This window comes from Numida meleagris, chromosome 14, assembly GCF_002078875.1.
Source record: "Numida meleagris isolate 19003 breed g44 Domestic line chromosome 14, NumMel1.0, whole genome shotgun sequence".
NCBI lineage: Eukaryota > Metazoa > Chordata > Aves > Galliformes > Numididae > Numida > Numida meleagris.
The window spans coordinates 5,146,205-5,173,718 of record NC_034422.1 but is presented as its reverse complement, the minus strand read 5'-3'; the positions used below and the strand labels follow the sequence as shown (position 1 = coordinate 5,173,718).

The window sequence follows — 27,514 nt, the reverse complement described above, 5'->3', positions numbered from 1 at the left end:
CAGGTGCTCGACTGCAGGCGCTCGGGGCCGGGCGCTGTGGGCGGGGATCCCGGGGCTGGAGTTAGCGCCGACACCGGTTGGCCGTCCCGCTCCGCCCGCCCCCCGGAAGCCGCAGCCGGCGGGCGGGGCGCTGCGCTGCGCTGCGCTATGGCGGCCGGGCCGGGAGCTGCCGCCGTGCTCGCTGCGCGCCGGCCGCGCTGAGCCGAGCCACGCCGGGCCGGGCCGGGCCGCCATGGGCGCGCTGTTCCGCGGGGAGCCGATGTGTCTGGCGCAGCTCTTCCTGCAGAGCGGCTCGGCGTACGAGTGCCTGAGCGAGGTGGGGGAGCGCGGCCTGGCCGAGTTCCGAGACGTGAGTAGGGGGGTCGGGGTGGGGGGGAGGGGGCTGTGGTCCGTAGGCCGAGCTGCAGCCTGAGCCCTGCGTCGCCGTCGTGTGGCAGCGAGCTGAGCTTAGCGTCCCGACCTGGAAGGGGCCCGCGGGGATCGTTGGTCGGTTCCTGAGCAGCTCTGGGGACCGTGACCCCTCACCTCCCTGCACAGGCCACAGCACTGCCTGGCCGCTCTTTGGGAGAAGAGCTTTTCCCTCATACCTGACCTGAACGTGCCCTGGTGCAGCTTAAGGCCTTCACCTCTCGGCCTATTGCTCTTACTTGGGAGCAGAGGCCGCAGCCTCCTTCTGGGAGTTGTACAGAGCCTGAAGGTCTGCCCTCAGCCTCCTCCACACCAAACCATCCCAGTTCCCCGAGCTGCCCCCATAGGCCTGTGTCCCAGACCCTTCACAGCTCTGCTGCTCTTCTCTGGATGCACTCCCTGGCCCTGATGTCTTTCCTTTAGTGAGGGACCCGACACTGAACACAGCACTCACGGTGCGGCCTCGCCAGCACCAAGCACAGCAGAAAGGTCCCCTCCTGCTCCTGGCTGTGCTGTTGCTGATACAGGCCAGGATGCTGCTGGCCTTCTTGGCCACCTGGGCACACTGCTGCCCCCAGAGTAGGCATGCCCACCTCCGGATAGACTGATAGAAACACCCAGGTGCTGTGTAAGCTTATTTCTTCAACCTCCCCAACTGTCAGGGTGTGCAGTGTCTGCTCCCATGGAGCAACTCGCCTTGGAGGAAGCCAACTGCATGGCTCAGAAAATGGGTTGGGCGATCATTAACTTTGTTTCTGAACTGTCTTATTATAATTATGTGATGCTTACTAGATGACAGAGACTTTGGAATTCTCTTCAGAAAGGCAGGTGACAAAATCTTTGTAAGGAAAACTTAAATTAACAGCCAGTTAGCAAATATGGCAGTAGGAGGTGACGCATCTGTCAGTATATCATTATAGAGATGTCTAGAGACACTATTCCACATAGTCCTGATTTGAAAGTTGAATATGCAGCCAGAGGCATTACATACTTATGGGGAGGTACATAAAAGTATCTACGAATGGTCAACATTCCACATGAATTCTGTGGAACTCCATAGCTAAAAAAACAACAGCAAGGAACCTGTTCATGTCAAGGTTCACATTTGTTAATTTGAAGTCTTTAAGCAGTGTTTTAGAATGGTAGGAATAAGGTTGGGAATGCTTTCTCCTATAGCTCTAGTTACTCGGTTGAGTAAAAAGAAGGAAAGATGTTGATGATTCAGTTTCAGTAAAACCTTGCTATTGGAAGACAAATCTTTTTCTCCTTTAATAGCTTTCCCAGATGAAAAGCGCTTCGTAGAAAGAGCGCATGTACGGTGCATGCAGCGCTGGCTCCATGAAGGCACCCAAACAGCTGTGTTTTATAGGAGTGGTTGTTTTCATGTTACCTAATGAATATTTTGTCCTTCCTCAGCTCAACCCAAATGTAAGCATATTTCAGAGAAAATTTGTGAACGAAGTTAAGAAATGTGAAGAAATGGAAAGAATTCTTGGTGAGCTTTATTTTCCTACCTGCCCTTTCTCACCTGAAGCATTATTCAAGTTTACTTTGCTGGAGCAGGATTACAGCATTGATTTAAGCTGCAGTTTTTCTGTTTGTTTGTTTCTCCCAGCGTTGTACCATCTGAATTTTGCAGAATCTTATAAAATCCTCATATTCATGAAAAAAGTTTGTGTGTACTCGTGCACAGGAACTGTGGGTCTTCAGAGCCAGAGATGGCTCATTCGACTCTGGTTCTGGATTGGGTCAGAGCACACAGATTGAGTACATCTACAGCTGGAGACTGCACAGCCTCTGGGCAATTCCAGTGTTTTAGTGCCGTCTGTCTCTTAATTTTCTCAGCTGTAAGATTTACTTACTGTACAACGTGTATGTGTTAATTATTGCTGTTTTGTTTCTTTCTCTTTTTTTTTTTTTTTTGGTTAAACTCAAGAAGTGAAGAAGAGTTGCTGATCTGTTGCTGATGAGTAGTTGAGACCGTTTCTGTATTGTCTGCTTAAAATACTGCTGGGAAAATGGAAGCTTTGCTCTGGATATTCCCTTGACCATAAGATAAATCCTTTTTTCACATTACACAATTCAACACTGTTCAACTTCCAAGCAGTCTCCAGAACATCTCAGGCTATTAGTAATTGCTTTCACATGGCTGTCAGTGCATAGAGGAAAGGCTGCAGAGCGTTACCAAGATGCAGATCACTGCAGTGTATCCTGAGGAAAGGTTACTGTTGAAGGATTCTTTTATTGGAAGTTCTTACTGGAGGCATGTGCTGGTCATGCCATACAGCCCAGCAGCTATCGTGGCAGTCGCACTGCCCAGCATGAGTTGCATGTGTTGTTGGGTTCCTTAAGCCTCCTTGTTTGAACACTCTATATTCCAAACATGAGTCGTTGAGCAGAACGTCATTTTTTTTTTGCAGATGGCATTAGAAAGCGGTACTCACAACAACAAAGACATACTGTGAAATGTTAAAAGCTTCTTAAACAAATGCTGGTGGTAGGGAAGCTTCAGTCAGATGTTTCTGAAGATAGCTTCCTTCTGCGAGCTTCCCAGGGAAGTGCTGTGTTCTGAGCACATCATAAGCGCCTTTCCTCTGTGCAGGGCTAACCCTTCCCCTTTCCTTGTGTTTTTTTTGAAGACTCTTTGTGTATGGTTGCCAAAATAAATGAATAAACTAGTTCGGGCCTCATGCTGCACTGTGGTCAGCACCCTCACAATGGCTGGAGATCATCTGTGTAGTATTCTGGGCAGTATATGTGCTATGCTTATATTTCTGATTCTGTTTCTCTTCTCGCTCCAGGTTATTTAGTACAAGAAATCAAAAAGGCAGATATTCCTCTTCCTGAAGGAGATGTTGCTCCTCCTGCCCCCTTGCTGAAACATATTTTAGAAATCCAGGTAACTTGTTCAAGCACCGGTTACCAAAACTGTAGTACTGGATCTTGGAACTTTATTTCAAATCGGATCACTTTCTATTTCACCACTTATGACCTAATTTACATAGGGGTACGTCAGGGGCAGAAGCCTTTAGTTCTCTTTATCCAGATTTTTTGTTCTGCCAGTGTTACTTCCAAGTCTGCTTTGAGGATGCTGTGTTGTCACAAAACTCCTGTGAAAGACATGAAGCTAACCTATGGGGTTTGTAGTCACCTCTTTTGTTTTGATGGACTGGTGCATTGCACTGTTCAGACAAATTGCTGTATGTAGGTGTAGTCATTCAGCCTTGTTTGTTGCTTTGGGATTTTATTTAGTACTTTTCCTGCATCCGTATTTTTCAGGGTGTGTGGGAGTTCTAAGTGCCCAAGGCTCTGCAGTTTCCCACGTTGGTTGCTTAGTGAGCACAGAGTGCTCTTTTCTCTGAATGCTTTTCCTGGTATTGCGTTAGAAGGAGAAGCTTGTAAAATGCAAATATACTTTTGAATGATGTTCGTTTTTAGTGTCAGTCTGTCAGTAGCATAGGTAGGTGTCTCACACTGCTCTATTCCACATTCTAATTCCAAGTGTGCCTTACTTAGCTCAGAGGCAAATTAGCGTGGTAAAAACAGACTTAATGGATGCCAGTGGTGGATCAGGCACACTCAATATGAAGCAGTCTTTGGCAGACTGAGTAATAGCATCTGTTGCACTTAGGAATTTGGAAAACTATAATTCAGCCAAATTAACGTGTACTTAAAATTAATCCTTCCCCGGTTTCCCAACCTGATTTTGTGTCACTTTTATTTTGTGTAACAGGAGCAGTTGCAGAAGCTGGAGACAGAGTTGAGGGAAGTAAATAAAAACAAAGAAAAGCTGAGGAAAAACTTGATTGAACTTACAGAGTACACCTGCATGTTGGATGTCACACAAACGTTTGTCAGGAGAACAGCTGAGGTACTACCTGCAGTGGCTGAGTGGAATTGTGCATTGAGTGACAGTCCTGTTACACGCTGTGCTTTGAGTTAACTGCGTGACGTGGTGCTGGGCTTCACAGCACCATACACTGTTGTTATTATTTGTCCTTAGTGCCTGAAGAACCTGGCCAACAAGCCCTTGTTGGAAACTTAGGAGCTTTGTGGTTTCTCACTTGGTTCATTTGAATGTTATTGCCGACGCCAACAGAAGGTGAAGGGATATATGCGTCATTTTGATGTATAAATTGTTCTGAGAAATGCATTAGGTAACCTTTGCAAAAGTGACTATTAGTTGCTGAGTGATGCGGTTGAGATCCGAAGATCTCCCTGTTGCCTGCACTGAACACAAGAAATGGTTTTGTATTTTCGTTGAAATAATTTACTTACTTGTCTTCTCGAGAATAATATATAAACTGATCTTCTTTTCCTGAAAGCTATGAATGATCTTTCTTTTTCTTTCCTAGTATGAGTCCCACTTACATATAAATTATGAAGAATTTCCATCTGTGGAAAACGAGCCGTTTGCAGATTACAACTGTATGCACAGACTGGGTGCCAAGCTGGGGTAGGTATGGTTCAGTCCACATCTGCCAGGTTGCCATGGTGTGCTGCTTCAAAACTGCTTGAAGAGCTGCTGTAAATAACAGGCAGTTTTCTCAAAAGATGAGATGTTGTGTGACTCCAGTGATTTCAGATAGACCAAACCATTTTAGGCAGGGTGAGCGGCCCAAATGTACCTCTGAAACAGAAATGGATTCTTTGAAGAGCTAAGTTGGACTGCACCAAAAAAACTGTCACAAAGCTGCCATAAAACTAAGTATGTGTGCTAAGGAAAAATCTCAAAATTCCTAAATTGGCACTTTCTTCTACTGTTCAAACTGCTTTTCTAGGATAAACTGTGTTTTAATCGGCTGTGTCAACGGTAAATGTAATGTTAATGATGCTGTTGCCTACTTGCCTTTAAAATGATGTGTGGATACAGCACCTTGCGGTGTCATTATGAAAGTGAAAAATGAGTGAAAAATGAAGAACCTTACCACCACAGACAGAGATGATATCAAACTTTCAGTTTGTTTCCTTATGCCTATAGTCCATCTGTTTTCCAAATAGAAATTGCATCTTTATTTTATGTACCAGTTAGTTCCTACATAGAGTGATGCTTCCTTCTTTAGAGGTGACGTGTTAAATTATTGTGACTGCTGTTCTGTGATGAGGTTTTAGCTTTTCTTGGTTTTGGCTTATTTGTCTTGATTTTTTTGACCTATTTATCAAATGTTCTTTTTCTGTAGATTTATATCGGGGTTAGTTCACCGAGCAAAAGTTGAAGCATTTGAAAAAATGCTGTGGAGAGCCTGTAAAGGATACACTATTCTGACATATGCAGAGCTGGATGAATGTCTGGAAGATCCGGATACAGTGAGTAAACACTATCACTGAGTTTACTGTGTTTGTACATTTCATAAGGCTTAAAGTAATTGCTGCACAGCGTCTGCAGTAAATGGAAATGATTTCCCAGTGCCTTTGGAGGCCTTGTGGCCGCCTCCTCTCTGCATCCTCTGCTCTGGGCTGAGCAAACCAGTGACTCCAGCCACTCCTCATACGTCTTACCCCTTATTGTGGAGTAGCTGTGACTTTGGTTGGCTGCTGTGATCAAAAAAAGCATAAATGGCTGCTTGGATATTTATTAACTAGGTCTGTACACGGCTCTACCTTTTAATGTCCCTTTTATTTGTTCATTCAGTAGTTAAGGAAAAAAAAAAGTCTGGAGTATTGTCTGTCTGAACATATAAAATTCACTTTGTAAATCTCCAGTGAATGTTATCTAAAGTTAGTTGAATTTTTGCTTTGATTCTAATTTGTAACACTTAATTTTTCCAAAGCTTTTTTCTTTCTCGCAATTTAGAGATGATGAAATACAATCTGTTTTTTCTTCCCTTAAAACTTCAGTTTTTTGTGATCTACAAGGAAAAAAAAACCTCCTTTGAAGTATTGGCACACTTGAGTTTTATTTCTGATCTTAATTAAAATGGTGGAATGCTAATGCTGCTAACACTTTTTTCTAATTATACAGTAAACGAACAAATTTGAATAATAACAGTGTACTTGAGTTCTTGGTTGAAAACAAGCTTCATTAACTATTTTCTTTTCTTTAAGGGTGAAAGCACAAAATGGTTTGTGTTTTTAGTGTCCTATTGGGGTGAACAAATTGGCCAGAAAGTTAAGAAGATTTGTGACTGGTAAAAATTAATATATGTCATTTCTCTATATCTGAGTTCTTTTCTCATTTATTTTTCCTCTCATCCACTTCTTTGGAAATGTCGGTTTTATGCAAGGCTTTGAAGTTAATTTTTCTTTCTATCCCCTCAGCTGCATCTAGCTTTAAATATCTGTAATGTACAAGTAAATGTGAGTCACTTTATCTGCAGTCCTTATTAAGTATGGGCAAAACAGCGAGACTCAGCCAAATCTTGCCTGTAGTTATTAGATGGCATGCTGCAGATTTGACTAGGGCCTGATGTTGGCTGTGTGGTTTTGTTTTAGTTGGGTTATTCAGTACAGATTTCTGTGTTTCTATAGTTACCGCTGTCATGTGTATCCCTATCCAAATACCATAGAGGAGCGCACGGCAGTTGTTGAAGGGCTGAGCGTTCGTATTCAGGATCTCCGTACGGTGAGTAAAGAATGTTTTCCCTGTGCTGTAGTTACTGCACTGTAGGAAATAACTTAATGTACTGCAGTATTAAATATATTAATATGCTTCTGAAATACGCACAGCTTGGGATCTGAACATGATCAGATGTAATGTCCGTGGTCTTGTGTTGCATGTATTTGTTAAACTTCAGGGTAATTCCACTGCCTAAAACAGAAGGCAGTGCTCATTGTGGCCTCTTGCAAATTTGGTTCATCTTTGGACAAATAGTTTGTGCTTTTATTGCAGTTAACGCAACTGGGATGTTTTCAATGAAATCTTCTTGTTTTTGTGCTTGGACAAAGGTTCTGCATAAAACTGAGGATTACTTACGCCAAGTTTTGTGTAAAGCATCTGAATCCATCTATACATGGGTTATCCAAGTAAAGAAGATGAAAGCCATTTATCATGTACTCAACCTGTGCAGTTTTGATGTCACAAACAAGTGTTTGATTGCTGAGGTTTGGTGTCCAGTGGCTGATCTGCAGAACTTGCGCCATGCGTTGGAGGAAGGGTCGGTAAGTCAGCAGAATGCTCACTGCTGCTACCACTTCTGTCTTCTAACTTCTCTTTAAATAAGAGAAGTTATTCTCTTATTTAAAACAGGATAGAAGTCGGGTGCAGGCAGCTCTGGGTCTCAACATACTCATATTAAACAATTTCTTTATAAACACAATCTTTATTTAGTACTTTGAATATAAACTGTTTTAATATTAAGTAAGAACTTCTGTGTTGGACCTAGGTACCTTATCTGGACCTCATCTGGTATTTCTTGTAAAGTAAGGACTAGAACACTGTACATTAATTCCTCTTCTTTAGAGGAACAGATTAATGTAATTTTTTTTTTGAAAGATGATGCAAAGGGATAAATGTTAAATTTGGGCTTTATTTTAGTGATGTTTTAAGACTGGTGAAACTACTGATAGAGAAAATGATTTCACTTGCATGAAAACTCAGTTGATGCTTGATCTAACTAATCTTTTATTTCTCTCTGTCAATAGAGGAAGAGCGGAGCCACAGTTTCTTCATTCATGAATACTATTCCAACAGCACAACCTCCTCCTACTCTGATACGTACCAATAAATTCACCTCAGGGTTCCAGAACATTGTTGACGCTTACGGAGTTGGTAACTATGGGGAAGTTAATCCAGGTTTGTCCTCTGAAATCTGAACTGTATTGTCATTATTGCTCACCTTGTCTGTAAGATTGTGTGTTTAAATACCTTGCTAAATGGGACACCAGCAGGGCAAAATGGGGACAACCATGCTGCTTGTTACTAGGTGCTGTAAAACTTGAGTAGCTCATCCAAAGTGCTAATGGTGCTCTGTGCGGTAAGATGGGATTTGATTTTGATGTGTTCTTTCAGCATTAAAAATAGCAATAACAACTGTATATCTGTATGCTTTACCTTGGATAAGAGAATATATTTAGGGAAAAGAGGAAAACTGGTAGTGGCTGTTGCTCTTGGTGAGGTGTGAAGCTCATCACTCAGAAAAAAACCAACAACCTAGCTTATACAGCCCAATTAGTGTAATATCCTTATATGTTTTCTAGCTACCTTGACTCTGATAGCATCATGTCATGCTCTACAGGAGAATACATATATATAAATTAAAGCAAGCTTTAAATTGAGTTAAATTTATATTGTGTGAGAGATCTGTTAGCAAGGGGTGAAATGTCCTTCAAACTTAAAACTAAATGAATTGTCTGAGAGGTAAAAAATAGTTGAATTGTTTATGCATAATTCAGGTACCACCAGCATCTGTTGTGCTATATCTCTGAAATGTATTATGTTGCCATTTCAGCTCTCTATACCATCATCACCTTTCCCTTCTTGTTTGCTGTTATGTTTGGAGACTTTGGGCACGGTCTGCTAATGTTCATCTTTGCACTCCTGACGATACTGTATGAAAACCATCCTAGATTACGAAGATCCCAGGATGAGGTAAAAGGAACTATAAACTTAAACCCCCACCATCAAGATGGCTTCAATTAAGTAGCTACTGTGTTTCTGTAAAGTACTATTTTTTGTGCATTTATTGGGCTTTTTTTGTGTTAGGATTTTCTGTGTTTAGAATTACCACGTTCCTTAAGATTAACGTATTTTTTTTTTTGAAAGGGCAGAAGTTGCCAAGTTGGAAAGAAAGACTGGCAGAAAATAGTATTGGTGGGCTCCTCTTTCCTTCTGCTAAGGCTGCTTAGTGGCATAAGTGTTTTACAGAATGTGGTTACAGACACTAACCTGAGGAGAAGACAGCTCTTCAAGTTCCATCTTCTTTTGTTTCTGAAAAAGAGTTGTAATTTGAAATTCACAAAACTGAATTTTATTTAGTCCTTTAATGATAGGGGCTTAGAAAGTAGGAACTCCTGCATATTTTACTAGAATTATATTTAATTAAGATTGATTGCAAGTGACTTCTTGAGAGCCAGTCTAGGGGAAGAAATGTGGCTTAGGTAGACCATTAGTTGCTGTAACAATGCAGTGAGAAAAGTGTCAGTTTGTGTCACTGGAGCTTGTGTGGGGACTCCATATCTCTTCATTTGCTTTAAAGGGAAGTTGTCTTTTTGAGCATACTTTCTGCTGGTTCTGTTTCCCAGATGGTTTGGCATAAAGCTGTAATGCACAGAGGTGAATCTGCCATTAAGTGCTTGTTGTTTGCAGATTGCGTATTTACATGCTTAAAGAAAAAGTCTGTTTCCCATTTTGATTGGCCTCAGGTTTCCTCACATTATTTAATGACTGTTTGCAAGGATGTTTAGTTTTTAGAAGTTTTTATGTGGCCATAAACGTGTTTCTTTTCAAAATGCATAGATAACGTGTTTCCTCTCTTTTTTTTTTTTTTTAATATTTGCAGATAATAAAAATGCTATTTGAAGGCCGATACATCATTTTATTGATGAGTTTGTTTTCTATATACACTGGTCTGATTTACAATGACTGTTTCTCAAAGTCAGTAAATATTTTTGGTTCCGGGTGGAATGTTTCAGCAATGTTTGAACAGAAGGTTTGGCGGTGAGTGGTATGCCTCTGTTTACTATACCATTAAAGCAAGCGTATTTCCTGTGACAGTTTAACCCCTTGGCCCTTTAGCTGTCCTTTCATTTGAGAGTAATTTGTAGTGAAATCCAGCAAAACCTAGCGAGGGGGCTAAGGGCTAAGTCTCTTCTCCACTTAAAGTAAAAAATGCAGTAAGTTATTTAAAAACAAAAAATGCAAACAGGGAAAAGAGAGGTTATCGGTAATCCTTCGGGTAGTTGTTAGTGAATTTTCTCTAAAAGCAAACTGTGAGCTTTTAAAACAAAACTTTGTTCTATAGGAATGGGGAATAAAATCTAGAAATGTATCTTTAAAAGACAGTGTGAATTAAGCCCAAATAAAAGGTACCGAGGTTGTTGTTGTTTTTACTAGCCAGACCCTTTTTACTTAGAAATTGTTTTATTCTTTCGTAGTCATGTCAGATCTGATTGTGGTTCTCTTTCACTGCAGTCTTGAGGATCTGAAGTCTCATCAGTTTTTGATGCTGGATCCAAATGTTACTGGTGTGTACAGTGGAGTTTATCCCTTTGGAATCGATCCGGTTAGTTTTATTGTTTTACGTTATCTGTTGTGATCATCAGTCATCTTTAAATTAGATTTTGGAATGTGTATTAGAAAGATAAACATACTCTGGGGGAAAAGAAAAAGCATTTCTGTCTTCTTTCTCCATCCCTTAATGAATCAAAGAAAGACTGAACTATTTTCATAAACTTCAGACTCAATTTGTGATCTCAGTTTAAGGTAGAATTCTGGTCTCTTAATAGAGAAAGGATTTTGTTTTATTCCTTCCATTACGTTGCTCTGAAATATGTGTATCTTGTCATTTCTTCCTTAGATTTGGAATTTGGCAAGCAACCGTCTCAGTTTTTTAAATTCTTTCAAGATGAAAATGTCTGTGATTCTTGGAGTGGCTCACATGACCTTTGGAGTTGTATTGGGAGTATTTAACCACTTGTAAGTACAAGAAGTCAAGATAACATTATATGGTTTTTTTCCAAGTCTGTGATTATAACAGTTAGCCTGATAAGAGAAATGGGGATGGGTGTGTGTGTTTTATTTTCTTCAACAAAACCCGGGATAATAGTAATTGTCTTAAAAAAAGGCAATAAAAGAGGTTATCTTTCACAAAAATTAGATAGTGGGTCAGTATTATGCCAAAAATCATTTCACTTTTTGCTAAATGCAAGTACATGCTTCACACAATATTGATTTCCACTGAAATGCCAGGTTAAAATGTCACTGAATATGAGGGTCCTAAATTCAGCCCTGCTCTTTAAAATGACGTGACCACGTTTGGGTCTTAGGTTTACCTTGATCTTACTTTGGAAAACTTGTTTATCCCTTTATTTTCTTCATTATCTTTTAGACATTTCAAGAAGAAGTACAATATTTATTTGGTTTTTCTTCCGGAACTTTTGTTCATGATGTCCATCTTTGGCTACCTTGTGTTCATGATTTTCTTTAAGTGGTTGGCGTACTCTGCAGAGGACTCCACAACTGCTCCTAGCATTCTAATTCAATTTATTAACATGTTCCTGTTTCCTGGTGGTGAAGCAGATGCCTTTTATACTGGACAGGTTAGTAGTTTTCTTACACGCTTCTGAGGATCCTTTGTTCCCTGTGCAGATATTACTTTGCCAGTCATGCCGATAGCTGAGTGCACTCTGCCTTCCCCTAGGGAGGGGAATGTCTCAGACTAAGGGGAAATTGAAGAAACATTATCCTTAAATATTGTTCTTATTCTTCAATTGTGAGATTTTATGTGGTGACTTGTAGAAGTATGTTTCTAGAACAAAAACTCCCAGTTTAGAATTGAGGTGAGAGAATAGTCATATCTTAGAATTTTGCTGCTTGCTTATGTACTGTAAATAATCTTAGTACAACGAGCTTTGGTAATGCCTTAATCTAGAACTCAGTCCTGAAGAGACTGGGTGTCTGTAACCCCACTTAAGAGGGGGATTAGATAATATTCAGGTGCATTTTCAATCTGGAGCACATACCCACTGAAATCAGTAGGATTTTTCTTAGGCTCATCAAAGGAGAATGGGAAGGCTTTTCTTAATTTTGATTTTGTGGTCTGATCTAATGTTGTTTCTTTCCCACCTATGAACAGGTTGGTCTACAGAGATTTTTACTGAGTGTTGCTTTTCTTTCTGTCCCTGTAATGCTTTTTGGAAAACCACTTTATTTATATTGGTTGCACAGTGGAAGTCGAGGCATTAGAACGTACAGGGTAAGTACTGACATGTGCTTATACAATTCTTCAGTATACAAAAAATGAGCGAGTGTCTTGCTTATAGAATAATGTCTGTAACTAGGTACTTCTACAAAACTTGGAAAGTTTTTCTTTTCCTCTAGCTCTCTGGTCCTTTTTACCTTGAATGTTACTTCCTGTGACTACTTTAAACAAATTTAAAAATTGACACTGAGAGTCTGCTTGGCAAACAAACATAATGCATTTCAATTTTGCAGCGTGGCTACAAGCTAATTCGGAAAGAAAGTGAAGAAGAACTTTCTCTGCTGCAGTCTCATGATGTGGAGGAAGGAAGCAGTCATTCAGATAGTGGGCACAGGGAAGAGGATGGAGAGGAGGTAATTATTTTATTTAATCTCTAATTAGCTTGTCTTTGAAAGGAAATTAGAAGTAGAAAATCAAGGAGATAATCTGTGTACTGAGTCCATGTAAGCTTCCAAGAAAATCAGCTGAGCCTTTACAAAGACCTTAATGCCAGAATGCAGTTCACATATTTTTATTTGTTGCTATTTTATCATTATTTCTTGGTTCATTCAGATTGCTGCAGCAAACCACAATCTTATCTGTAATGGAGAACATGAAGAGTCAAGTGCTTTATTTGAATCAGACTGTAGTCTTTTCTTTAAATTGAAGAAGCAGAGTAAAATTCTTATTAAAAAAAATTAAAATGGTTTTATAGGTTCTTAAGGCAAAAAGAAGACTGTGCGGCTTCCTGTTAATTAATCCTGACTTTTCACGTAGACCAAAGTTTTTCATAGTTGAAAATTAAATCTCGTGACAAAGCTTCTAATGGAGCCTGGGAGAAATGAGTTGCATTCCTAGTCCTGGCTATTGCTACTGTCTACTTTGGTCAAATCATTAAATGTCTTTACCACTTCCTCCCTTTTCATGTGAATTTAAAGCCAAACTGCTTCAGATTCCCAGTGTGTATCCTGTGTATAGTAGTAGCTTCACTGGGGGAGGAGAATTCTGCTTGCTATGTCTAAAAAATACAAGAATTGTTTCCTTAAGTAGTATCTTGTAAAGTAAATGTTGAAACTAGCAGTGATTTTACTCTTGTTAACAACAAATACACATATTTCGAGTTTACGCTACTAATACAGTTATTTCTCTGTGACTGGTATTACTGATAATTAACTCCAGTTCTAAAGAATTTACAATTGACATCGTAAATTTGTGACATCGACAGAACAGGAATTGGAGCAGTGTTTGGTTTTTACTGCCTCTGTTTTTCAAGAATTAGATCAGATTCCTTTGGAAAACAAATTTGCATGCATTTTTATCTATCCATAAAGTAACTGGGGAAACTAACTGGAAAAATATAACATTGGTTGTTGCTGTTCTCTGTAATGGATCTTAAACATGACAAGCTTTTTTTTTTTCCTTGATGTGATATCACTGTATTACCTAGCGATGGATTTTCTGTATACCAGGATTTGCAGATGAATGCTTTTGTTTCACTTTGTACTGTGTTGTTAAAATGGATACAAATGTATTTTTGTATTTTAGTTTAATTTTGCAGATGTTTTTATGAATCAAGCAATTCATACCATTGAGTACTGTCTAGGATGTATTTCTAATACAGCCTCGTATCTGAGACTCTGGGCATTAAGTCTTGCTCATGCACGTAAGTGTTTCGTGTTGGTTTTGGTTGCTTTTTCATCTGTCCTGATTTTTAACTCCAGGCTGGCCTGCTGAAGTGATGCTGCTATTAAATGATCTTTTTCTTGATTTAAGAAACAAGCAAACAACCCTGTTTAAATAATAGCCAAAAAAACCTCCTGTTCGGAACCTTGCAGTGTTTTTCATCAGTCTTTCCTGTTTCTATGGATGCCATTATCTGGGCTCAGTGTTACCTCATACAGCAGTGTAGTGGCATCCACAGTACCATTTCTTATTTTTCATTAATTGACTGCTTTGGAAGGTATTTAGGTATTTGCTGAAGTCTTGATATCATAGCGTAAAGTGTTGCCAATAGTAGATGTTATTTTGAAACCAATATGTACTTTCAAGTATCATGTGAAGAAAAGGGGGGGGGGGGGAAGGCTGGGATGGGGTGGGGGGTTTCTTGTAGTTCCCATGTTCAGCAGATTCTGTAATCCTACTTAAACCAGAATACAGTTTAGGCAGAGTAGCTCACCTGATGAACGTATGCTGTATCAGCGTGAATTATCAAAATTGTTTGTTTTTTTCAATAGAATTATCCGAAGTTCTGTGGCAAATGGTGATGAGAGTGGGTCTTCGTGTGGACACAGCATACGGTGTCTTACTGCTAGTCCCTGTTCTAGCCTTTTTTGCTGCGCTAACGGTTTTTATTCTTTTGGTCATGGAGGGGCTTTCTGCTTTTCTCCATGCTATACGACTTCACTGGTAAGTTTTAACTCTCCATTTTGTAATTACTTCACTCCAGTGTATACTGGCTGCTTAAAAGGATTTGGGGGTCAAAATATTAGGGGCCCTTCTTAAGAATTGAAGATTTTAACAGCCTAATGCTATTTTAATTTATCTAGTCACATTGAATAAATGGCTTATTAGTTGATTTTGAGTATACTTCTTGGATATTTTCAGTGAAGATATTATATTGGCTTATGATCTACGCTGACTCTATCACATTGAATTAATTATCATGCAAATTATGAATTAGTACATTTGATTTGCACTGTCTTAGCTTTCCATACTGTGGAATATTAGTAACTGATAAATATTTTTCATGTCAGTCTCATTGTGTCACTGAATGGCTACAGTCTATTTGACTCAACAGAACATTTATTTTTGTGAACAAAACTTTCATTCAAGTGAGACTGCCAACCTTTAAATATTTTAATCCTTCGTAGTCTTAATGTCACGAGCTTTGCACTTTTGGAATGCAGAAACTTGAAAACGTTTACAGTGTAGGAAAAGGTAGAAGTATAAACACAGGATGTAGAGTTATTTGCATTGCAGAGTATTGCCATCATGATACTATAGATTTGCAAATCTAATGCAAAAGCAAATTAGTAAGACGGAAGTGAGAAATAAGCCATAACAGCAGAATCTTCTCGAGTCTCTTGAGAAACACCAAATCTGCCTCTGACTGTGCATGAGAGGTTAAATAGCTGCACTGAACGTGTGAGTGATGGGATTGGGATTGGTGGTGTTTGGTTTCTTGTGTTGCAGGGTTCTGTCCTTTGACAATTTTGGATTAATATCCAGATTCTGGTTTTTATCTTGTTTCAGGGTGGAATTTCAGTACAAATTCTATACCGGTGGAGGATACAAGTTTACGCCTTTCTCTTTTCAGCACATTTCTTTACATTTTAATAAAGATGATATAGCATAGCTCGGCTGCTGTCAGCAAAGTGTTTGGGATTGTCTGTTCTTGTAGGACAAAGTGTTGCTCACTGATTGCCTTATAACACAGCCAAATAATTCTGTAATATATACCTCCCATAGAAATACACAGCAGATCTGGAGTGTCTTGGAAAGTATATAGCTATAAACTGTACCTCTTCCTTGATAAACTAATATTGTAAATTAATTTTCTTTAAAAAAAAAAAAATGTTACCATACCACTTGTTCTAAAATCAATGTAGGTGTTTCTTTTGTTTATTTTCTTGAATGATTAAGTCATCTGAAAGACTTTTCATGATATTAAATGTCCTCTATTTCAGTAAGCCACCATCTCATGTAACTCAGCACTGTAACAGAAGCAGCATCTGTTTTCAGTACTTATTCCAGAAGGATCACAAAATACAAACTTGTACATACCAGTGCACTGTGCTCCTTTATTTGGCCATATTTAAAACTGCACCAAAAATTCTCATGGATCTTTTTAAAGAAAAAAATGTGTAAAAACGGGATAATTACCACAGTGTTTAACAGCCATGAAATGGGGATATTACCATCCTGCTCTGCTGTTTAACGTCTGTCAGTTAAATAGCGCACGTCCTACTAACTGCAAATAAAACCTCGTTTGCGCTGTTGAGCCCCTCAGTTCCTGTGGAGCCCCGTGCCCGCCACGCGCCGGAGCCGGTCCCGCACGCAGCCCCTGCGCGAGCAGCGCTTCCCCGTGCCCTCAGCCCGCCCGGCCGCAGGCGCTGAGCTAACAGCGCACGCGCAGAGCGGCGGTAAGGCCTTCGCGCGTGCCGGCCGTTGGGCGGCGCGCGGCGCTGTGGCGGCCGTCGGGCGGGTTGCGGCCGTCGCTCCTCCCCGAGCTGTTGCCGTAGCGACCTGGCGGCGTCCGTCGGTGGCTGGCGCCATGAGCCTGGGCGACGTGCGGGTGCAGTGGTTGCGGGATCGGGCGCTCGCTGCCCTGGGGTTGACCGACGCGGCGCCTTTCGAGGAGCTGCTAAGCCGGAACGCCGGCGAGGAGGGCCGGGCCGTGCTGCGCTTCCTCAACCGCGGTGCTGAGAACGATGAGGATGTCACGGCCGTGCTGCTGCTGCTGCGGGCCGAGCGGCGGCCCCAAGAGAGCGAGGAGGCAGGGGGTGAGGCCGCCCTGCTGCCTGCGGGGCCCACGATCCCCGGAAGCGCTTCCTGTGGTCCTTCCCCCACGTTTCCCTTTTCTTCTCTCACGAGCTCCTGTTTATCCCATCTCCCAGACCTGTTGCCCCTCTCCCTGCCCCTTTCCGTGTTCCTCTCTCCCTCGAGCCGCATCCCGTCTCCTTGAGCCCTGCTTATCTCTCCCGTTTTCAAACCCTTTCTCCTCTCCAACTTGGGTGATTTGCACCATCACCGCTATGGGGTGGTTCTCTCTTGCTTTCCTGACTTTTTTTGTGTGTGCGCAGACACAGGTGGTACAGATGAGTTTGGAGATGAGCAGAAGGAAGAAGGCTCTGATAACTCATTTCCTGAGCAGCTGGCTGAGGCAGCCTCCTCTGTGGCGTTGGAAGGAAGTAGGTGATTTGAGCAGCCAAAGCGCGCAAGTTTCAGGCCTTTCTGCCACGGGGGTTTGGTCTCACTCCTCGATATGCCCCCCAGAGCAGATCCAGCAGTATTTGTAACATCAGCAGCTTCTTCTGCCAGGAAAGCAGATCTGATTTTGTGGGTGGGGTTGGAGGCAGAGGGGTGAATTAATGGTTTCCCAAGAGCTGTGTTCTTCGGAAGAAACCTCTCCTCGTGTGGCTGTTTCATATTTTCCAAGCTGATGGAATGAAGGAGACTGACTAGGATTAAAACAAAAACCAAAAAAACAAAAACACATAGCAAAAACACAGCCAGCAGACACAGATCTTTCATCCAATCTTTGTCTGTGATATTGTTTACTGGCTTTATAATTTCAGATTATTAGAGATTAATTTTGATAAAATACAGTGAATATGTTTCCTTTAGCATGAATTAATTTATTTTCCTTAAGAGTTGCAAACTCTTCTCCTTATTCTAGTGTAGTTTATCAAGAATGAGCGATCCTGTAAAGAGGTAAGATTGGTCCAGTACTTCAACCACAGCACTGCAAGAAGCCTTTCACACAAAAAATGGCAGAATAAAGGAAAAAATGATAGAAAGGGTGTCAGAAGATAACAGTGATTTTTTGTGAGATGCAGTTTTCTTCTCTACTGTCAATACATTTATAACTTTTGAAAGTTTCTGAAACAGTTACAGAAGCAAAGAGTCACAATCTGGTATTTTATACCCCTTTATGCCATGTTTTATTGAGGCAATAGGGAAATACTCTAAGGGAATTAAGGAATTTCACTTGAAGAAGGGGACAAGGTGAAGTGCCTCCAGCTGAAGTGCCTCAACACCAACGCACACAGCTTGGGAAACAAACAGGAGGAGCTGGAAGCCACCATGCTGCTGGAAAGCCATGATGTAGTTGCAGTCGCAGGAACCTGGTGTGATGATTCCCATGACTAGAATGTGGCTATCAATGGCTATGAGCTGTGCAGAAGAGACAGGCGGGGAAGGGTAGAAGGAGGTGTTGCCCTCTACATCAAGAAAGGAATGGAATGTGAAGAGCTATCCTTGAAGAACGGCCACGAGCAAGTTGAAAGTGTATGGGTGAGAGTTAGAGACCAAGGCAACAAAGGGAGCCTTGTGATTTGTGTCTACTACAGGCTACCTGATCAAGTGGAACCTGTTGATGAAGCCTTCCTCCTTTAGCTATAGGAGGCATCATGATTGTAGGCTCTTGTCCTGCTGGGGGACTTCAGCCATCCTCATATCTGCTGAAAAAGTAGCACAGCAAGCTGTAGGCAATCCAGGAGACTTCTTTAGCCAAGTAATAGCCCCACCCGGGGAGATGCAGTACTGGACCTGTTGCTCACCAACACAAGCAAACTGATCGGTGACATCAGGATTGAAGGCTGCCTGGGCTGTAGCCCAGGATGTTCTAAATAAGGCCCAATTGTATGTAGGATGCAGTATGGTCTCTTCCATTATTAGGATTTGGTCCTAATATGCGCAGTAGTGCTGTTGTATGGGGAAATGCATTGATGGTTGGTTGTTGAAATGTGGTGATGAAGAGGGAAAAAAATGCTCAGTGAAGTAGATTTAGAAGAAAATTGGAAGGATCCATCTTATGTACTTTGAATATCTGAACTTTAATGGAGTTCCCTTGTGTTATTTTTTCTTAGGCACGATTCAGAAAAGCAAGACATCCGATCTGGAATCTTCAGATAACAGAAGTGTTTCAGGTCCTGTATCAGCTCTCTCTAGTGGGTCTGCATTGGGTGAAGCAGAGCAAAGTCTTGCAACAGAACACACAACACAGGTAAGTGTGTTGTATTTCATTCTGTTCTTTTGGGATATGATAGCTTTCTGATGCAAACGTTTCAGTAAAATTATGGAGGTACAGTACAGACCAAGTACTTAGAGCAGAACAGAACATCTTACTATAAAACAATTTTCATTTGAAGACGCTGTCCTGTGATGTCTGCCACAGCTACTGAAATTGACCGACAAGACATTACAAAGGTAATTTACTTGGCATAACACTATGTTTTTAGTGCAGAAACGAAGTAGTGAGTTACTCAGATACCACATTAGCTATTCCCAGAGTTGCTTCTAGTAGAAAAGTTGCAATTACAATAATTGTAAGATAAGGGCAGCATGGGAGGAGCATGCAGGGGACAGTGAACAAACGCTTTTGTACCTCAAGGCTTTTACCTCACTAAGCAGTTGAGATGGAGCCTTGGCTATCTACTAAACTTAGTTTATGATTGAGATGCAGTGGGAGGAGATATTTGCACATTCTCAGACAGGCACTATGGGGGGCATTTAAGTGCGTTCCAGTTTTTTATATTTCAGGCTCAAATGCTCTTGGTCCTGTTGGTCTGGAAATTAACATCATTTAGAAAGCTGATGATTTTTACTGTTAGCCAAGCAATTTTTTTTTAACGTTTCATTTTTTCATGTCCTGATATTTACCTGGATAGCAATATGAAGGTATTGTAGTTGAACTAATGATTCTATCCCTTTGCTCACAGAAGGCAAAAATTATGTTGCTGTTAAGAAACATGGCAGCAAATAGTAGGTCATTCTTCCTTTATATTCTCTGTTTCAGTTAACAGAACAGAAAACTGACAAAGTGTATTTCTATGTGGCTCTTGATGAAATTCCTGAAGAATTTGTATCAGATGCTACTGTATACTTTTTAAGAGATGCCAAAGGTATTTGTCCTGAATAACCAATGGTTCAGCATTTCCAAACTTTTTGAAAAGCCATCTACAATATTAAATACAGCAGAAGTTTTGAAAGTGGCTTGCATAAAACCTAGATCATTACAAACGCAGTTTGGTTTTTTTTGGAGTTTAATATGGGAAAGATTTATGCAATTGTTTTAATAATTACTTTTTGTACCATATAATTAGATCTATGCTAATTCTTTGTATACTGTTTAGAAGCAGTTCCTGAACCTGATGACCTGGCTGAAGCTGATGTGGTTCTTCCGAAAGTGATAGAGTTTGGTTTGCTGACTGACAGTGCTCTTTTGATGCTAAAGAATATTTTCTCAAAGGTAAATGTGTTAAAGCTTTTATATATGGAGTTTTCAGTGTTTCTATGAGTGATTTGCCTGCGTAGTATTCCGCTGACTACATGGACTAAGTGTATGAAATAGTAGTATTTCATGAATGACCTTCATATGCCAAAATGAAGTTTGTGCTAATGCTTAGAAAATTTGGGGAAACAAAATATCACGTAAGTATGTGGAGACAGTCATTATTTAACTGAATTGCCTGGGCCTATCTAAGAAACATTTAAGAATGTGACATTATGTGTGTTTATTTTTTTGTGCTGATAGACTTTTGTGAAAGCATACCATGTAGAGAACATGCAAAAGATCTTAAGCACTTGTCATCCAACTGTACAGCAAACTGAAGGTGAGTATCTATGCTAGTACTGTGTTGTTCAGACTACAAGACAATAAAAATAGGTTCACCTGGGAATGGCTTTGCTTCAGATCTGACCAAAGTTTCTCTTGCTGTTAATGGTAGTATTTTACTGCTCTGAAGCACAGCAATCAGTATGGGGAAATGTTCTAATTCCGTGACATTCTTTCAATCTGGAGTGAGAACTGGAGAGAAAGTCAACATGCCTGGTTTATTCTGAGTGTTCAGAAAACTGTGGCCATTGCTGGATGTAGAAAGCAGTATACCAAATCAGACTTTCACGTGTGGTTTGGCATCTCTTCTCTCACATGGGTTACTGTCCTGCCATTGAGGAAAATTTAGTGCTGTACAGTAGAAAGACTGATTATTTTTTTCAGCAAAGCCCTAATATTAATTCTTAATAGCTAGTGATTGGGTTGAGGCTTGAAAGCTGGAGCTTTTCAGTTATTTCCAGGAATATATCTTAGCAGTGTGTTAACTATGGAGCAACTGATGCCTTTTGCCACATTGTCAACAGGTAGAGGGCAGGTAGTAAGCTGCCTATACTCAAGTAGCTAATAAAATGGAAGGCGTAAGCCATTTCAGTGATGTTACTTTAACGATGCTGGTGGAACAAGACAGTTAATTTTAAGTGCCTTTGCTCCTGCCAGAAGAGATTAAACTGGACATGCCAACTGTAAATCTAGATGGAGAAGTGAGTGTTCTTGCTACAGTTCCAGAAGTGGTTAAAGCTCTTGAAAGTTGTGCAACGACCTGGCAAAAGTTAATATCCACAGCTCTAGAGGAACAACTGAAAAAGGTTCCACAGGTAATGTCTCCATTAAACCAAGCTTATTTACTCCCAGAGACCCCTCAAAAGTCTCTCTGAATGATTTGTGCTCTGTTTTAATCCATTTTCATGTTTGATTGTTGGAAAGACTATTTACTAATTGGAATAAAGTAGAACAAAGGTAGTGAGGACATGTGTGACTCTGGGAAGTAGAATATAAAGCAATTCTCTGCAGATCCTATCCACCTAGGAAACTTTCCCTTGAAAAATCATCTTTCAAATAAAATAAAATCCAATAGTAAGGTTCTGATTCTGCAAACAGTTACACATATGAGTTATACAATTACATATGAGGTATTACATGTCTATGAAGTTATTTGCACATGCATATTTGCAAACCTGGAATCTTCAAATTCAACTCCAGGTAATACTCCCCATGAGCAGTTCTCTGTCTGTGTAAAACTTAGGATTTCAGAGATTCTTCTGTCTTTTTTCATGGTTGAATCACGTCTGAGTTTTCTCAGTGTCAGCATATTGAAAAGAAAGAACAAATGTAAAGTTGTTTATAGGATCTCACCCTTGCGTAATGGTAATTTAGAATTCTTGTTTTACTCCACCTAACTTGTAGGGTAATGGTCCACTTGCAGAAATTGACCTCTGGTGTGTAAGAAATGCTGTTTTAAGTGATCTTAATGAACAGACAAAGCTTCCAGAAGTGAAGAAAGTCTTGGCGATATTACAGGAAGCTGAATCTGAGCATATCATAGATTTACAGATAGTTTTAAATGACCTCAGCGAACATTGTGTGGAAGCTCTTGATAATGTTAGATTTCTTTCAACTCTGGAACACCATTTGAAGGTATGTATCCTTAAGAAAACCCTGTGCAGATCTGCACATCTTTAACCATCTATGTAATTTAGTCATCAGGATGTTTCCTTGACTGGGTTATTCATTTACTAATGTCATGGATTTTCTTAACTTCTTAACTGTAGAATAAATATTGATTTATAGAATATGTATCTGTATTTTCATGACAACTTATTCACAGTACTTATATATTTAATAGAATTTAACACATGGCACTGGGTTTTATGTTGTCTTGGATACAATTCCTTCGCTGATGAATGCCCTGAGAATGGTATGGATTATCTCACGGTATTACAACACAGATGAAAGGATGGTACCCCTGATGGAAAGAATTGCATGGGAAATTTCAAAACGAGTGTCCAAAGTTGTGGATTTACACACGCTGTTTAAGTAAGTACTGGATTCCTACTTAACTGGGCTGTATTTATTAAAAGCTTTATTTGTTTTATGGTAGGTGTAGTAGATAACAGTTGCATCAAATATGTGTTTTTCTCTATCTCAAGTTCTCTTAGAAGGTCAATTAAAAGTCAATTTCTGTTGTAGTTTTCCTGAATTACTGAACCAGTCCTGAAGAAGCAGGTGTTTGTCCTCTTTTCTCTTGAAAGAGTGTAAATCAATAAACACCCTGCAATTACTGTGGTACAAAAGTGGCATAAATATAATTAAAATCAGTCCAGAAATAATACCTCCTTTCAAAATCAGTCCCACTGAAAATTAAGATCTAGCAGTTGCAAGTCTAACCCAGATCTGATGTAATTAGAAGCTGCTCAACCAGGATATATTAATCAGTTGAGATATCATGTGATATCTATAATCTTTCTATCTATAGTATATTAACTCTTTGGATTTGATTAATAGAGAAGATAGAGCTGCTGCGAAAAAGAAAATAACGGAAGCCAAAAGTACTCTTGAACAGTGGAAGAAATCTTATTTTGCTGTTCGTGCCCAGATTGAAGCATCAGGAAGAGAGCAACACTGGGAATTTGACCGAAAACGTTTATTTGGAAAAACAGATCATATGACTTCAGTCTGTCAAGATCTATATGATATTTTGCAGGTAGCAGTATAGAAAGTAATTAAATAGTATGATTGTGTCGTCAGTATTTTCTTAAGTAGAGGAGATTCTTCTGTTACTGTAGTTGTTGAAATGCTAATAGCTTTTAGCTGTTTGGTTTTTTTTCCTGTGTGTGTTTAACCTCAGGACCTGAGCAATGACTTTGATTTTAATAATGATGCTCTTACATTGGAGATGAAATAGCTCTTCTCAGGTACTAGTTATGGAAAGTACTGTGTACAGTACTGCTATTAACATACAGACTTGTAACAATTGTTTGGCATATTTACAACTTTCATGGCTTGTGGTTTCATTTTAGATAAGCTAGTCATTTAAGTATACTATAATATAAAATTTGTCTGTACATAAATCAGTGTATCAGTTGCAAGATAACAGACATGAACAGACAAATGCTGTGTTTGGGCTCCTTTAGAGTAGGATAACTAGAAATATTAATGTCTGTCAATGCTCAGTGAACCCTAGTGAAATAAAAAGAAATAATAACTTACTATTTTCTGTTTTGACAACTGCAGTTTTGGGCCTCTGGAGCTGTTTTTCCTAAAGGTACTTAGTGTCTTGTATAGGAATATGCAAAATGTAAATCATAACAAGAATTGATCATTCTCTGGGCTATAGTTATTTAAAAAGGAAATAATAACAGAAAAGTGTTAAATGTCAGAAAAAAAAAAAACAACCACCCGTTAAAAATAAAGGTTTTTGATTAGTTCTTCTGAATTAACAGGTCATTGAAGAGTTTTACAATCTATTTGGTTCTGAACTGAAAGCTGTCACAGGTGATCCAAAGCATGTTGACGATCTTCTGAGAAGAGTAAATGAACTAACTATTCCAGTGGAAGAACTGACTTTTGACCCTTTTGGCCTTGAAAATGCACATGATTGGAAATTAATTGTGAAAGAATTTAAAGCGAAAGTTTCAGTACGTATCGCATATGGTGATTTTTCCCCTTTATTCCTTCCTATACAAAAATTCCTTCTAGAAAATCAGCATTTTCATTTAAAGAAAATGTTTGAAAAAATATATAAATGAACAAATATGTAAATGAAAATGTGAGGTATGTAACCACTTTTTTTAAGTCAGTACTTTATTTTCAAGTTCTTTTTGTTTATAGTTTCACTTCATCTTGCAAACTGATAAAACATGCTTTATGTTCCTTGGCAAAATCACTCCAGCATGACCAGAAGCTACGTGTGACCTCCCTGTACTCATATGCTATGTATCTTAATCATGTTCCACAAAGAAGTGGAACTTCTCTTTCTGGATGCATCCATCCCTTTATCCCTCAGCTAATGAAAGGTCTTTCACAAATAAAAGATGTTACGATGTTTTTTGTGACTCATATACCTTCCTAGCAGACATAGGTTTAACACTGGTTTTCTGTAGCTTACTGGAAAGCCATCAGTTTGTTAGTCATTTCTAAGACAAAAGAACAATAAAAATATACAACTGTTACAAAAAGGTATTTTCATTTTGCATTCCTTTCTTGGTTTCATAAGATGAAGCTCTAAGGGGCAGGATTTCTTGGCCTTCTTCCTTTGTCTCTGTTTAGACTATTGAAGAAGATGCCAAAAACTTCATTGATAAATCATTTAAGAGTCTTCGATCAGCAGAAGCTGCATTTGACATGCTGTTGAACTTCAGAAACATCCGCTGTCGTGAAAAAATTAATAAGCAGCTGATGATGAAATTCGATGACATATTGGCCCAGTACTGTAAAGAGGTATTTAATTTAGGATGTCTTTGTTTATATGTGAAGCTCTTTACTGAAAATAATAAATCTGTCTCTCTCTACATATCTCAACAAAAGTATAGTGTCATTTACCAGCTGAAAGACTGACAGGTTTTAAAAAATAAGCCTAAGAATTGTTCCTGTTTTGGAACATGCAAGATAGTATAGTTTATTTGCTGAAATGATGTACGTATCTGAATATGTGTAGCACAGTATGGGAAGTGAAAAATGTTTGCCTGTGCTATGAGGCTTGTGACTGTTCCTTTACCTTGTGAGCAGCAGTACAACAGTAGTCCTTCCTGAGAAAAGCCATCTTTTAGCTTTCTGGTGCTGAATGCAACTTTATGGTATGACAAAAATGTGCCAGAGTTTAATAGTGAAGGCAGAAATAATTTCTCAGTTCTGTGAAAATAACTTCTGTGAAGCCTAAATGTTGGAAAGCCTTTGCTATCGTAGCATTTATCTTAATATTTCAAAGAATGCCAAGTTTAGCAATAAAATGTAGTATCACAAAGAATGCAAAGACAAAACAGCAGTTCCGCAAGATACAGGAAGGAAAATGTTCTCTGTAATGCAATTAATACAACAAAGAGATGAATGAGGAAAAAAAGATCATTGTTTTTATCTTGTTGCTGGAATTAGGTACAGAGCTTGTATTTTGCACCAGGCTAGATACTGATCATGGAACAGCAAATAGAGAAATTATTCTTAACAATGATTCTTTTATTCTTTTCTAGGTTGAAAATGTTAAGCAGATCTTTGTTCAAAACCTCAAGGATCCACCCCTGTTCAAGAATCATCCTCCACAGGCTGGAGCAATATACTGGTCCCGATCCCTTTTCTATCGCATCAAACACACTATTGTTCGATTTCAGGAAGTAGAGGGGTTGCTTGCTAGTGAACGTGGAAAAGAAGTATGTTGGTTCCTTTGCTGTTTAATGAAGAAGAAATACTTTCCTCATACCTTTCTTCTAGGGATGTGAAAATGTTCTTCTGTGCATTAAGTTCCAAGAATGTCTTTGCATGTAGTGATCCACATTAGGCATGAAAAGTTGATTGGAAACCTTTCCACTATTTCTCAGAGAGATAGTGACAGAATCAATGACAGAACTCAAAAACCTAAATTCTTCATTGTCTGCATTAATTACAAGGCATTACTTGCCCTCTCATCTAAGAAGGATTAGAGACAAACCTTATTAAGACAGGATAGTGGAACACTTTTCTCGATCTTTTAGATGATACAGAATTTTCCTTTCTAGGTAAAACAAACATATCTTCAAGTGGCCAAGAGGATGAAAGAGTATGAAGATCAGAAATATGGTCAGTGGAGAGATAAGACAGAACAGATTCTCCCACTGTTATTGAAAAAAACTCTGCTGATAGTCATTACTGGTGGGTCAGCAACCCATGTTAGTCTAGAGACTTTTGATCAGGTAAGAGATAGAAAGATAACATACTAGGGTTCTCTGTGAGAAAGAACTGAAACCTATCTGATGGTCAGTGGGATTTGTTTAAGAGTGATGTTTTAAAGAGGAATACTGTTTTTTTAAAGGAAACTTTTTAAAGGTCTGAACTCAAAGGTTTTTTTTAGATCCTTCATAGGACTTTAGTTGCTGGCTGGTGGATGCATGAATGTTGTTTCTGTCTATTTTCTCCTGTGGTGTATTTCCTATTAATCTTTGGTAATTGGTGCAATATTTTGGGGATGTTTCAACAAAACCTGGGACTGAAGTTAGGTAGTGGTTAATTCCCAGCGGAGACTATTCAGAACCCTGTATAATTAAACTTTCATTTGACTATGAACTTCTACTTGGACTTCTGGGTAACGGATTGTAGCAGTACACAGAAAGGTTTTTGAAAATAGAATACTGAGATAGCTATCAAATTTTAAAGGCGTTTCCACCAGCTCTGAATGTCAGCCACACTGTCTGACTTTTACCTACCATCTTATCAAATGTCCCCAAGAGTTAGCTTTTTCCTTGCATTGGAACTGTCTGGTGTTGTTTCTCTGTTTTCTGCTGCTTTCTTGTGTTGTAGACCTCAGTAACAGAGGAGCCTGTCACTGCAGAGAAAAGTGTCCAATTCCTAGTGAATTTTTCTCCCAGACTGCAAGAGATTATTACTGAAACAAAGTACATGGAACAACTGGGGTTTCCAGTCCCAGAAATAGCAAGAAATGTGGCATTACAGGAAGACAGATATCTTAGGTAAGGCTGTAACTGCTTGCATACAGACTTGCATCGATGTTTCAAGTGATTTCACTCCAAACCAAAGTGTGCCTTGACTCATTGGATTTTGGAAATAGGAGAGCTCTTACTGACTTCTTTTAAAGACAAAATTGCTATTGCCTATGACACACTAGCAGTCTTTCCTCTGGTGCTGTCTGCATCCTTCTCCCTGTAGGACTGTGTTTTACAAATTAATATCAGAAGAACATCTGAAGGAAAAACAAAGCAAGGAAGTAGGTTTTTTTTTTTTTTTTGCC

The 27,514-nt window shown here is 39.5% G+C and overlaps 2 protein-coding genes across 11 annotated transcripts in view; both read left to right on the top strand.

Annotated features, from left to right (window-relative positions):
• ATP6V0A2 (ATPase H+ transporting V0 subunit a2) lies at positions 146 to 16,033 on the top strand. Its single transcript, XM_021412597.1, has 20 exons — positions 146 to 349; positions 1,825 to 1,903; positions 3,210 to 3,307; positions 4,142 to 4,279; positions 4,764 to 4,864; positions 5,589 to 5,715; positions 6,454 to 6,536; positions 6,877 to 6,970; positions 7,294 to 7,506; positions 7,990 to 8,140; positions 8,796 to 8,935; positions 9,846 to 10,003; positions 10,478 to 10,568; positions 10,863 to 10,981; positions 11,394 to 11,604; positions 12,141 to 12,260; positions 12,500 to 12,619; positions 13,791 to 13,908; positions 14,480 to 14,651; positions 15,498 to 16,033. Exons 1-20 carry the CDS (start codon positions 233 to 235, stop codon positions 15,598 to 15,600), a joined length of 2,553 nt encoding a protein of 850 aa, XP_021268272.1. The 5' UTR covers positions 146 to 232; the 3' UTR covers positions 15,601 to 16,033.
• The window catches only part of DNAH10 (dynein axonemal heavy chain 10), a 57,188-nt gene continuing 45,920 nt past the window's right edge, over positions 16,247 to 27,514 (top strand). For 2 of the 10 annotated variants that reach the window (XM_021412544.1, XM_021412546.1), the window contains exons 1-15: positions 16,413 to 16,747; positions 17,048 to 17,155; positions 18,836 to 18,972; positions 19,765 to 19,870; positions 20,102 to 20,217; positions 20,503 to 20,581; positions 21,241 to 21,398; positions 21,988 to 22,218; positions 22,427 to 22,617; positions 23,086 to 23,284; positions 24,024 to 24,218; positions 24,850 to 25,020; positions 25,767 to 25,943; positions 26,289 to 26,462; positions 27,067 to 27,236. In XM_021412544.1, coding sequence (XP_021268219.1) covers positions 16,519 to 16,747; positions 17,048 to 17,155; positions 18,836 to 18,972; positions 19,765 to 19,870; positions 20,102 to 20,217; positions 20,503 to 20,581; positions 21,241 to 21,398; positions 21,988 to 22,218; positions 22,427 to 22,617; positions 23,086 to 23,284; positions 24,024 to 24,218; positions 24,850 to 25,020; positions 25,767 to 25,943; positions 26,289 to 26,462; positions 27,067 to 27,236 — 2,441 coding nt within the window. In that variant the 5' untranslated portion in view covers positions 16,413 to 16,518. Of the gene's footprint in view, positions 16,748 to 17,047; positions 17,156 to 17,178; positions 18,261 to 18,835; positions 18,973 to 19,117; positions 19,176 to 19,764; positions 19,871 to 20,101; positions 20,218 to 20,502; positions 20,582 to 21,240; positions 21,399 to 21,987; positions 22,219 to 22,426; positions 22,618 to 23,085; positions 23,285 to 24,023; positions 24,219 to 24,849; positions 25,021 to 25,766; positions 25,944 to 26,288; positions 26,463 to 27,066; positions 27,237 to 27,514 lie in introns of those variants that run through there. The other 8 variants (XM_021412540.1, XM_021412542.1, XR_002443373.1 and 5 more) reach the window with 8 other exon arrangements.

Coding starts and splice junctions, on each gene's coding strand:
- ATP6V0A2 (XM_021412597.1), top strand. CDS start 233: ATGGGCGCGCTGTTCCGCGGGGAGCCGATGTGTCTGGCGCAGCTCTTC. Junction 12,261..12,499: donor GAGGCATTAGAACGTACAGG/GTAAGTACTGAC, acceptor TCAATTTTGCAG/CGTGGCTACAAGCTAATTCG. Junction 14,652..15,497: donor CATGCTATACGACTTCACTG/GTAAGTTTTAAC, acceptor ATCTTGTTTCAG/GGTGGAATTTCAGTACAAAT.